This window comes from Misgurnus anguillicaudatus, chromosome 20 (genome assembly GCF_027580225.2).
Source record: "Misgurnus anguillicaudatus chromosome 20, ASM2758022v2, whole genome shotgun sequence".
Lineage (NCBI taxonomy): Eukaryota > Metazoa > Chordata > Actinopteri > Cypriniformes > Cobitidae > Misgurnus > Misgurnus anguillicaudatus.
Genome location: NC_073356.2, coordinates 12,591,056 through 12,604,090, shown reverse-complemented (window position 1 = coordinate 12,604,090; position 13,035 = coordinate 12,591,056). Strand labels below are relative to the sequence as shown.

Sequence of the window (13,035 nt, the reverse complement as noted above, 5' to 3'; positions counted from 1 at the left end):
TATGTGTACTTTTTAGTACCAATGTGCACCTTTTAGGTACTTACATGCACTCTTTAGTACCAATGTGTACCTTTGAGGTACTAACATGCACTCTTTGGTACCAGTGTGCACCTTTTAGGTACTTACGTGCACTCTTCAGTACCAATGCGCATCTTTTAGATACTTATGTGCACTCTGTAGTACCATAACGTGCACTCTTTAGTACCAATGTGTACCTTTGAGGTACTGATGTGCTCTTTTTAGTACCAATGCACACCTTTTAGAAACTTATGTGCACTCTTTAGTACCATTGCACACCTTTTAGATACTTACGTGCACTCTTTAGTACCAATGCGCACCTTTTAGGTACTTACATGCACTCTTTAGTACCAATGTGTACCTTTTAGGTACTTACGTGCACTCTTTAGTACCAATGTGCACTTTTTAGATACTAATGTGCACTCTTTAGTACCAAGGCGCAGCTTTAAGGTACTTACATGCACTGTTTAGTACCAATGTGTACCTTTGAGGTACTAATCTGTGGCGGAGCCAGAGGGTGCCACCCCAAATTTAATGCGCTACTCTCACTCCCTCTAATAATTCACTTCCCGTTGATTGCCATGTTTATTTCTACGTGTGGCACATTGTTGAAAGCAAATATTATATAGTAAGAAAATATTAATGTACATTGCTAAAACTACATGATTTTAGCGTAGACTGGAAGTATGTATAGTAATTGTCTTTCTGTGGACTGAAAAAAGCCTTTCTTTTCCTCTTTGCACTATTTTTACAACAAAACCCAACACTGTGTTTTTATTCTTGAAGTGATTTTTATAGGCTACTGTATGATTATTAGTTGGACTGGACTGTCGCCCTGAACTTGAAAGTGTGAAGCGCATCATACCCACCGATAGCGCGCATGCACAGCCAGAGCTTAAACAAGTTCATGTTTGCGGCTTTTTGCTCATATGTAAATATAGCTGTCTTAGTGAGTATCATAGTAAACAATTGGTTACTGTATGTCTTAAACCATTAAACATTTTATTGCCTAACCTGTTGAAATATTTGTCATTAAAGTTAATTAAATAACAAAGGAAGAAGAGAAATCACTCACTGCTCCTAACTTAGTAACTTCGTAAAAAAAATCAATATTTATTTTAAAATAATTTACTTTTTTGCCAAAAAATGATTTTTGTTGAGTTCTGCTATTGAAGTAAGTTTAAGGTTTTTCTTGGGGTTTAGATTTCCTTCCAGAACGACTTTTAAGAATGTTACCTGACCTTTAACCTTTTAAAAGAATACAGTAACAGGTGGGGACCATTATTTGAATTTTTTTTTCTGACAGTGTATAGTCATGCTAAATTGGACATCAAAGATACTGATGATTCAATGCCTATATAATAAGACTTTAGATCCTAATACTTCTCCATCATCTCTCTTATCTCTCCCAGAAGGAATCAGATTTGGCCTGTATTCTGTGTTTTTATACAATCAGTGACTGGAACGCACACAGCCTTTGATTGTACATTTAAGTCCATTTAAGTCTCTTTTGCAGGAGTCACAATGGCAGAGAGTCACACACATGGAGGTGCTGTATCTCTTTCACAGACACATCCTGTCTATTCATCTGAGTATCTCAGTCTGATGCGAGTTAGGGCTTGTGTTTGTAACAGTTTTCTATGGTTTTTGCAGCCAGCTTTATAAACTCGCTGACGCGACGAGAAACATGCCAATCATTGTCAGCACAATGTGAACTTAAACCGAGCCCACGTTCTCATACATTTTTTAACACGAAAACAGAAACATGTTTATCCTATTTCTGCACATGGTGATTGTAAAAATGATCTTAAAAAAAGAAAGAAAAAGCTGATACTTTTTTGTGATATATTTAGAAGTGTGTAAACTTCACAGCTGTGATTGTGCAGCTGTAATCTTCTCACTGGTATCGACAAGTCATGTATTTTTCATGCACACATTATTCATATGATTCATTCTGTAGATAGTCTCCTCTAACAAGCATTTTTTGTGGCTTGCTCAACGTTTCTGCATACTTAGCCAGCTTTAAAATACCAGAGGCACAGAGTGATTTTGACAAGACATTATGGCAAACAACACTGCCAGAAAAATGGTCAAAAAATAGTCCCTAGCTGTCACTGGATGGTACCCTTTTAAAACATACACCTTTGCACATAAAGAGTTCCTATTAGTACCACAAATGTGCATATTATTACCACAAAGATACACATTGGTACCAAATGTCTACATATCTGTAAATAAATGGTACCATTTAAAAGGGTAACAGCTAAGGACCATTTTCTGACAACGTATTGTGTTATTGCATTAGATAACTGAATATAAAATCAAGGGGCACTTTATAAGCAATGCTAGTAGTGTATTCTTAAAGGGATAGTTAACCCAGAAATGAAAATTCTCTTATCATTTACTCACTCTTCAAACCTGTATACATTTCTTTATTCTGCTGAACACAAAGGAAGATATTTTGAGAAATGTTTGTATCCAACTGACTTCCATAGTAGGAAAAAAGAATACTATAGAAGTCGATGGGGCCTCTGATCAGTTTGGTTACAAACATTCCTCGAAATATCTTCCTTTGTGTTCATCAGAACAAAGACATTTGTAAAGGTTTGTAACAACGTGAGAGTGAATAAATGATGATAGATTTTTTATTTCTGGGTTAACTATGACTTTAATGCAATGAAATACACTTGTGGTGGGCAACATATTTTTTAACTACAATTGCTGAACCTGTTAGCAAATTATTTCCAGGATGTAACGGCAGCACCATATTTTCTAAAAAATAACTTAAAGGCATAACATTATTTGTTTCCTTATGCAGCTTGTTACTAATGGAATGACATTTATACATTTTATTTGGCATCAAATGTTTACACGATTTGGGGCCTGTGTACATCCTTCAAGCAGTTAAGAAAGGTTTGTTCAAAAACTCCTAAATTGGAAGATACCTAAAAATAAATAAAATCTAAACACAAACCAAAGGAAAGTTAATGGCATTCTCATTTTACACTAATGTTGTTTTTTGAATACCACACTTTTTTAATTAACTCCAGACCTAATTCAGCCAACCGTATAGGACTAGAATTTTTTTTTAAAGATGATGTGAATTATGTCAGTGAGTGCATGGCTCTATTTGCCTAACCGAGTGTGAGTGAATATTAATGATTTCATAAGCTGGGAGGCTCGGCTCAGTGTGACGCTGTCATCTCCAAAACTCAACTTATTGATCATCCTCTATGTTCTCTTCAATCTTCCTCTACACTGTCCTTTTTCTACTATGCTGGTATTAACATGCGTTCAGCTGAAGCCCCCTAAAAAGGGCCTAGTGACGCCCCTGGCTGCGTCACTCTTGCCCAGTGGCATCCCCAAACCTTTTTTAGGTGGACTTTAAAACCCCTGCTGAAATTTCTGCCCAGCCCCCCATAAAAAATTATGATTTTATTCCACAATCTGTACACAATTTTATGATTTCTTTAGTCCTGTTTAAATCTCAAATGAAAATGGTGGCTCCGTCCCATTTTTTTAGTCTGCATTATTTAGTAGGTCACAATGACTAAATAATCGTCTCATCGCGATTATTTGACCTCATCGCAATGATTTCAGATCACCGCAATGATTGCACATCTCTTTAGAAACACACGGGGGAGCTGCAGTGCCTGTATAAACGAGACCGTATCAGATGGAGCTCCTTAACTGACCGTGTAACGCAATACATTGCAAAGCCATTCAGTACAGTGGAAAAACAGCATTTAAAGAAATGCTGCAAAAAATAGTATGAACTGCCAGGTAAAACATACATTTCCAAAAACATTTCCAAACAAAAATCATTTCATGAACAAACAAAAAATAAATGAATGAGAATTAAATGTCAAAGCAATAAAACACAATTAATCATCATAACGTCACAATTTATTAGACGATTAACCATCAGCCAAATTTCATAACCGTGACAGCCCTATTATTTAGCGCATTCATTACGATTTCACAACCACAGCACAGAGCAAAGCGTATGTAAATGTAAATAGTGTAACTTTAAAACTGTGTATTACTGCAATAAGATACTGTAAGTATACAATCCAACTATGTATTTTTTTTTAAATCACAACCTAATTGAGCCCCCAATATTAAAAACCTTAAAATGCTCCTGATCATGCCCCATGCCTGCATCCTTGACCCCGCCCATCGTTCTTCCCAAAAACATGCTACGCAAATGATCCTGATGGTTTCAAGCTTAAAGTTACTCTATGGGCCGACGTAATGTTGATCAGGGATTTGCACGTGTTTGTTGTAACTGAACCTCTGTTGGGGATTTAGGTTTGTGGCTCTCAGCCAGATAGTCTGTTCGGAGATTTGGCTCTTAGTGTAATTTGAAAACGGTAGCATTGAAGGGAGTGCAATCATTAGAAATCCAATCTCATTCGTAAATGGCTCATGATCGGAGTAAGAGAAAAACGTGTTCAATTTTGCCCCTACCATTCCTGATAAAGATGCACTTTGGTATTATATAGATAATAGTACACCAACTTAATCAACGTAAGGTTTAGTGCCAAAGACACACAATACTAACCGATCAAGATACTGTTGTGATTATCTAACACACTTCTGTCGGTGCATTTTTACGTTTATATTTGGCAGACACTTTTATATAAGTGACTTACAATGCACTCAATCTATCAGTATGTAAGTTTGCAGGGACTGAACCCATCACATTTGCGTTGCTAGCACAATGCTCTGCTTATTCTTGAATTAAGTGAATGATTTTGCCAGGTAGATGATAAAACAAGAGAAAAATTGGTCTTTCACTGGGGCGATACCCTTTGAAAAACACATTTGCATCTAAAACTTCATATTAGTACCTATTGGTACGAATCCCTACTGAAAAATCCAGCTAAGACCAGCATAAGCTGGTGAGCTGGTTTTAGCTAGTCTCCCAGCTTGGTTTTAGCTGGTGTAGCAAGCTGGTCTAGCTGTGTTTTGGTCACTTTTTAAGATGGTCTAGCTGGACTTATCTGGTCATCCTGGAATACCAGCTGGCCCACCAGCTTGACCAGCTTTGCCAGGCTGGAAGGACCAGCTTACACCAGCTACTGCCACCTTAAACCAGCTTTGCGGGATTATTCAGTAGGGATCTGTACCAAAATGGTACATATTAGGACATTTTTAAAAAGCTACTGCCCCAGTGACAGCTTGAAAGCATTTTTTTCTGACAGTGTAGCATTATGGTGAGTTTTGCACTCAAAGACCTTTCAGACTTTCTTCAGAAGAGTTTAGGTTTCAACCTCATTCGTCTCTCAGAGTCTGAACAAAATATTTTATTTGGCATCTTCTAATTAAATCAAGTCTAAATTAAATCCAGAAACTTTGCGCGATGACCACGTCTTATCGACAGACGGCATGTTTTCCTGTTAAAACAACTAGCGTACCAGCGCTGCACCTGACTAATGTGATTTTTCCAATCATGTGAACTTTTGTTCTCGTCTTGAATCGTGTTATCTCGGGATCCCTGCACCAGCTCATCAATCCTGAATCTCTCAGGACAGTGCAGCCCAACACACACCGACAGAAAGATTTGCTGTGAAAAAACAAGATAAGCTTTCAAAGAGAAGGCAGGACTTCCTGTCCGCGCCGTGAAGAACTGGAGTTATACCGAAACGGACAGGCGCGACAGATAACGTAAAGTTTGTGTTTCGTGACATTTTGTGACCCCATTAGCCATTCTGTGTAAACCAGGCTGCTGTTTCCAAGATAAGAGCTTTAGCTTGTGAAAACAACATACCCAGAGTCAAACCACAGGAGTGTGGTTACAGCAGTGTAGCCGCACACATTTTATTCACTTCCCCCTTTCCGGTGCTCTACATTTTTTAAACATATTTTTACTCATTTAGTTTTTTATGTTTTGGGGCTTTTGTGCCTTTATTTAGACAGAAGAGTGGAGTGTAGACAGGAAAGTTTTTGGGTGGATATAGGGGAGCGGGACTGGCAAAGGAGCACACTTGTGCTATACGTCAGTACACTAACCACGGGGCTATCGACGTTAATGTGTTTTACTTATTTTTAAAGGTCATATTCTTCATGATCCTATTTTTTAACCCCTAGTTAGTGTGTAATGTTGCTATATTAGCATAACTAATACCTGTAAAATGATAAAGCTCAAAGTTCACTGCCAGGCGATATTTTTTTTTAACAAAATTCCCCTTTAAAAGCCTACAGTGAATGGCCGGTTTGGACTACAGCCATCTACTTCCTGCTTTAATGACGTCAGTATAACCATTTTTTGACTAATCTACGCCCACAGGAATACGTCAGTCGCCAGCTAAGCTAACGGCAAGCTGCTATCGAATCACAACACACTAAACAAGCTACACAATCAGAATTCTATATGTATTTCTGAAGGAGAGACTTCATAGAGCAAGGAAAACATCAGCCCGTTTTAGGACAGTGAAAACAGCGCTATAGAGATAAGTAAATTGTGTGAAAAATACTACGTTTTTTACACGTGAAACATGAACACATGTTATATTGCGCACTGTAAACACAATCAAAGCTTCAAAAACACAGAAAGAACAGGACTTTTATTATATTTTGTGATTAAGCTAGTTGTTTTATTTTACACAAACCAGGTTGCTGCCATTATAAGTTCGCACGAACATGATTGCATGAACGCCTAAATATTATTAACTTTATCTCATTGATCCTTCCGAAATCTGACACTTTCCCTCCTGGAATCAACCCATTACATTTACATTACACTTATACATTTGGCAGATGCTTTTATCCAAAGTGACTTACAAGTACATTTAAGGTATACATTAGAAATGTGTGTCCCCTGGGATTCGAACCAATGACCTCCAGCAAGTTAGTTTGCAAGTAAAAGACGTCCAAACACGGCCCAGACGTCTTTGCTAAATTTTAATAGATATCAAACCATAACCCAAAAATAAATGAATATATAAATAAATCAATTAAACCAATAAGCATGCAATTGCTGTTGACTTTGTTTGAATTTTTAGGCAAAAACGTCATTCAAGTTTATTTATTCAGGGTCCCCACACCTTAGTTAACTTCAAATTCAAGGACCTTTCAAGGACTTTCCGGGTCCAATACTCTTAAATTCAAGGACTAAATGTCGGGACACATTTCAAGTGAGAGCAAGGTTACATCGTGTTATCTTTTAAGATACATTGTTACAGTTTCCTTTCGAGGGAACTTGCGCTGCGTCACTGCGGTGACACTTTGGGGACGCCTCCAGGGGTAAGTGCGTCTGAATGTGTATATCAAATTTAACCAATGGTGAGGCTTAACAACAAAGACACAGTCAAAGACACAGATATCGCTATCTAAAATATTGCCGAAGACGGTGTTACAGGGACGCAAGAAGTACGGCAAGGGAGACGCAGCATCTCGTTCCCTTCTCAGGGAACAACAGTTGCATATGTAACCCGAGAAATTTTCATGTGTCAAACACAACTATGCAAAAAAGCATTTTGGTATGAATCAACATTCGCATAGAGAAGATATAAGCATTTAAAGTGAAACAGTTTAGCACGTGTGCTTAAAAAGTCTAGAATTTTTATGATATCATCCTACACCCCAGATTCACAAACTTTCAAGGATTTCAAGGACCCGTGGGAACCCTGATTTTAGCCAAACTATATCAGATCTATAGTTAACCAAGAGATGGCTAGTGCATGCTGGGCTTTGAACCGCTAACACAAAGCTCTATCAATTGAGTTACAGGAACGCTAATACTATCTCCCTACGTTGGCGTTGGATACTGCTTCTGCTATTTTCACATCGGTAAGTGTCCTCTGTCACATCGATCAGCATACTATAAACCAAAAAAAAACCCGGTGTGTAACTTTAAGTACACTCACAGTTCAAGTGAATCAACAGCAGAAATCTACAAACCTCATTACACATAAACACAGACAACTGAGCATCTGGTGAGAGAGCGAGCGAGAGAGAAAGAGCGAAACAGCGGGTGTAAATGAGGAAGGTTGCAGAAGTGCGGCTCTCAGAAACGGCTCTGAGATTCACACAATCTGCCACACGAAGAAAACGAGATGCACATGCAGCGCTGCAGTCCTGAAACCCCATTCCTGTTTTTACCACGAAAACTGTGCAAGGAAGGAGAAGAAAAATGGGAACAAAATAAAAATCTGAATTAAAGGTTTAAAACTGTACCTTTTCTGTCGCTAAGGTTCCTTTTAGTACATTTACATGTATAACAAACATAATACGATGTTGTACCTCTTTGGGTACATTACTGTACCTTAAGGACCCATTTAAAGGTACAGTTAACTTTTTTTTAATCTCTAATATTTAAATGGTACAAAATTGTTTCTTAAAGGTACACAATAGATCCTAAGGGTATAATATTGTACCCCAAAAGCTATAACATTTCAATGAGTTGTATACCCATAATGGTACAAAAATGAACCTTTAAGGGGACCACCCCATTGACAAAAAAGGTACAGATTTAAACCTTTGTCTGACAGTGCGATTAAAAAACAAAAATGCAAGGAGCGCCAATACGCGAGTAAATAGATTTATCAGCTTTTAAAAACGAGTAGAAAACATTTTATATTTATTTTTATAGTTTAAATTTAAAGTTGTGCACCTATATTTGTCACTTTGTAGAAGCTACGCTCTTAAAAATTAAAGGGATAGTTCACCCAAAAATGAAAATGTTGTCCTTTTTTTTTGATGAACACAAAAGAAGATATTTTGATAAATGATGGTGAGCACAAAGCTGATTGTAACCATTGACTTCCATAGTAGGAAAAGAAATTTTATGGAATTATTGTGATAAATAATGAAGAAGATATTTTGATAAATGGTGGTAAGCACACAGTTGACGGTACCCATTGAATTCCATCGTATTTGTTTTCCCTACTATGGAAGTGGTTCTCATCAGATGTGTGCTTATTATCATTTATCAAAATATCTTCTTTTGTGTTCATCATAAAAAATAAACTCATACAGGTTTAAAACAACACGAGGATGAGACAATGAAGACAGAATTTTCATTTTTGGGTGAACTATCCCTTTAAGGTTCCCGAAACTTTCTTTCTCAAACTGGATGGTTCCATAAACTGTACCTTTTCTGTCCCTAAGGTTCCTTTAAGTACATTTACATGTATACAAAACATAAAACAATGTTGTAACTCTTGGACCCTGTTGTGTACATTTAAAGTTATAGTTAACCGTTTTGTACCTCTAATATTTAAATGGTACAAAATCTTTTCTTAATGGTACGCAATAGGTGATTGGGGTATAATATTGTACCCCAAAAGGTATAACATTTCAATGAGTTGTATACCCATAATGGTACAAAAATGAACCTTTAAGGGGACCACCCCAGTGACAAAAAAGGTACAGTGTGATTTTCTGACAGTGCGATTAAAAAAAACAAAAATGCAAGGAGCGCCAATACGTGAGCAAATAGATTCATCAGCTTTAAAAAAAAATGAATAGAAAGCATTTTTTTTATTTTGTAGTTTAAATTTAAAGTTGTGCCTTTGTCACTTTGTAGAAGCTATGCTTTTAAAAATTAAAGGGATAGTTCACCCAAAAATTAAAATGTTGTCCATTTTTTTTTAACACAAAAGAAGATATTTTGATAAATGATGGTAGGCACAAAGCTGATTGTAACCATTGACTTCCATAGTAGGAAAAGAAATAGTATGGAAGTATTGTCATAAATGATGAAGAAGATATTTTGATAAATGATGGTAAGCACACAATTGACAGTACTCATTGAATTTCATTATATTTGTTTTTCCTACTATGGAAGTCAATAGTTGGTATCAGCTGTGTGCTTGCCATCATTTGTCAGGGTATCTTATTTTGTGTTCATCATAAAAAATAAACTCATACAGGTTTACAACAACATGAGGATGAGACAATGAAGACTTTTCAAGAATTTTCATTTTTGGGTGAACTATCCCTTTAGGTTCCCAAAACTTTATTTCTCAAACTGGATGGTTCCATAAAGAACCTTTAACATCCACAGAACCTTTCTGTGACATCATAGATTTTATGTCCTTACTGAAAAATACTGTAAAGAAGAAGATCATTCATTATTAAGAGCAACACCGACAGTTTGTATAATATGCTTTTTCCACAAAAAACAAGGTAAACGAAAATATGATAGTGGAAAGATCAGGCATAAGTTCCTCACAAGCACAGTATGTGTTTCATATGTAAAATTCATAAACATGGGACCCTGAAGCAAAACCAGTGCCCTGAGAAAGCAAGGCATGCACGAAGAAAAAAACATGCAATGTGGTCAAAAAGTACAAAAAGAGCAGGTGGATCAAACAAGCGAACTCTCACCAGTCCAGAGGCGAAGAACACAGCCAGCAGAGCCAGACACGCTCCCATGACAATGAGGAGAAGGAACACGATGAGGGGATGCTGCTGGCTCATGCGATAGTACGACTCGTACACCCAGTCCGGAGACTTCAGCCCCCCAGGCGACACCACCATGTCCTCCGGAGCATCCAGCAGATAAGTTCTCTGCGGCTGGAACATGGGGTCCGAGCAGACCCCGGCGCTCGAACCTTCCTCTTCCTCTTCTTCCTCCTGGTCCGGCCGTTCCGGCTCGTCCTCTTCTGAAAGAGTGCTCAGCTGCGGCGGGTGGGATGGACGCGTCCCGCGCCAGGGCAGGATGGAGATCGCCGCCGCACGCAGCATTCTCCAGCCAACATGTTGAGCTGAGCAGCTGAAAGCGACTGAGCCACACACGAGAGAGCGTGTGAGAGGAGGAGAGAGAGAGAGAGAGAGCGGGAGAGAGTGTTTGTTTGACAGCGAGAGAGCGCGAGCCAGAGTAATAATAATGACCTGTAAAGTGTGTGTGTGTGTCTGTGAGAGAGGAAAAGAAAGTCTTTAAAAGAATGTGGAGGCGAAGAGAAGAGGAAAGGGAGTGGCAGGTTTGACCAAAAACAAACAGTCGTAATATAACTGTAAGTTAAACATGAGTAAGTTATGCAGAGGAAAACATGATAACGTAGAAGTGCTACTATTTTTCTTAACTAAACATTGTCTTAGATGGTTCTCCTAAAATACTTTAAAATAAAAAGAAATACAAACAAAAACAATTTTTAGTATTCAGCAAGATTAAATGATTTTATTCTAAAAGACTTCTTCACAGATTCAAAGATTTTTTTTTTTGGTTTTCAAAAATTTTGTTTTCTAAAGAACCTAAAAGGATAATTTAATAAATAATTTTTCCCCCACTAAGAAAGTATGTTCGGTTTATGAAACCAAATGTGATGAAAATTTTTTCAGAATATGACATTTTTGGCAAATTTAAGCTCAGTTTGTGACGTTGTTGAGATCTCATATTGAAACTTGTGGGGCATGTGAGATTACTGAAGTCTTTTCTCAGGAAAAAAGTCAGAGACTTAAAATAGGGTCCATTGTTTTTAAGAGAAACAATATTATGGCCATACTGGTGATATTTTTTTTCCTTTATGTGAAGATAGATTTACAATAAGCACAATAAAGAATAAAACGAGGACTGAATACACAAGAGCAAGAGGAAACAGGAAATATGGTAACACTTCCTTGGGACACATGCAGTCTTGATTTCACCAGACAGGACATGTTTCTGTTTGTCCTGGAACACATTTTCCTATAAACCAATCTGATTTTAAGGTTTAGGCTTAGTGAAGTTTAAAGCTGAGATTCTCTCAGGTTTTCATTTCTCTTTGATTTACGATGGTTGAGTCATTACCAAAATTAAACATTTCGTCATTAAAGTCTGTGTAAAGTCAGATATTAAAGTCCCAATATCTGAAATCATTGAGCCACCGTTTTAACCCTGCCCAAAAAATCCTGAATATAGAAATGGTGAAAACTATCTAAATCTGCAATTCGGTAATACAGTTTACAGTCTTTTTGGCGTGCTTCAGCAATGCATTTCTAACATATATAATGTGTTTAAAAACCATTTTTTAAGATTGACTTTACATGGGCTTTAATAGCTCTCTCCATACTTTTCCAACTCTGACTTCTCTAGAACAATGTAATGCTTTCAAGAATCATAAAAACAATCCATATTTCAAGTCTTGCGAAGTCACTATGTTTCTGTGTAAGGAACTTTAGGTTTGTTAAAGTAAAGTAATTTCACTGAATTGTTATAAATGTATTGCTGAAACACATTACAAAGACTGGGAATTATGTAGTTATGCAGTTATGGGGCGTGCACACCAAAGCTTTTACGCCGGTGCATGTTTTCAATTGTTTCCAATGAAAGCGGGGCTAGCATTTTTGTTTTCGCGCTGAAATCCGGCACTCTGTGGTTTTTCCAGAGAGTTGGCAAATTTTTAACTTTGGGTGAAAAGCTCAGCTCGTCAATGTCAGCTCTTACACTGCCGTCCAATCACAGTGGAGGAGGGGCGGGACAAATCTCAGCTGGCAGTTGGCGACCGCCGGGTGTTTTCAGCCTCGTAAAAAAGCTTTGGTGTGCATGCTCCCTTACACTGTTAAGCAGTTTTCAACATTTCTATGCTCAGGATTTTTTGGGCGGGGCTAAAACTGTAATGAGCGTGAAACCGGTTAGATCCAAATGCTGGTTTTATTGAAGAGTAATCCACAAAACAGGCAAGGGTCATACACCAGGCAAACAACAACATCAAAGGCAATCCAAAATCAGTAGTCAATATTCCAGGCGTGGGTCAGGGCAGGCAGAAAACAATCACAGAACAATAACCAGGCACGGGTCAAAAACAAGGCAAGACAGAATAACAGAATAAATAACGCTCAGAATTGTAGACCAGGCTAGCAAGACTTTGCAGTGTGTGTGTGAATGGATTAAATAGTCCAGGTGATCACTAACAGGAAACAGGTGTGGTGAGGAGCTGGTAGTGCAAGGGATGATGGGTAATGTAGGCCGGATAGTGACAGGTGAGAGAAACCACTGTAGGCCAGCAGAGGGAGCCAATCTGGCTCTCATAACAAAAACGGTGGCTCGATGATGCACTGGAGCCACCCCGCATGGCCCCAATCCTAAAA

The 13,035-nt window shown here is 37.9% G+C and overlaps 1 protein-coding gene across 5 annotated transcripts in view; it reads right to left on the bottom strand.

The window, feature by feature from the left end:
• Positions 1–10,885, bottom strand: part of adcy2b (adenylate cyclase 2b (brain)) — a 99,903-nt gene extending 89,018 nt beyond the window's left edge. For 2 of the 5 annotated variants that reach the window (XM_073858118.1, XM_055219449.2), the window contains exon 1: positions 10,354–10,883. In XM_073858118.1, coding sequence (XP_073714219.1) covers positions 10,354–10,713 — 360 coding nt within the window. In that variant the 5' untranslated portion in view covers positions 10,714–10,883. Of the gene's footprint in view, positions 1–10,353 lie in introns of all 5 variants that reach the window. The other 3 variants (XR_008648102.2, XR_008648101.2, XM_055219447.2) reach the window with 3 other exon arrangements.
• Between the last annotated feature and the right edge of the window lie 2,150 nt (positions 10,886–13,035).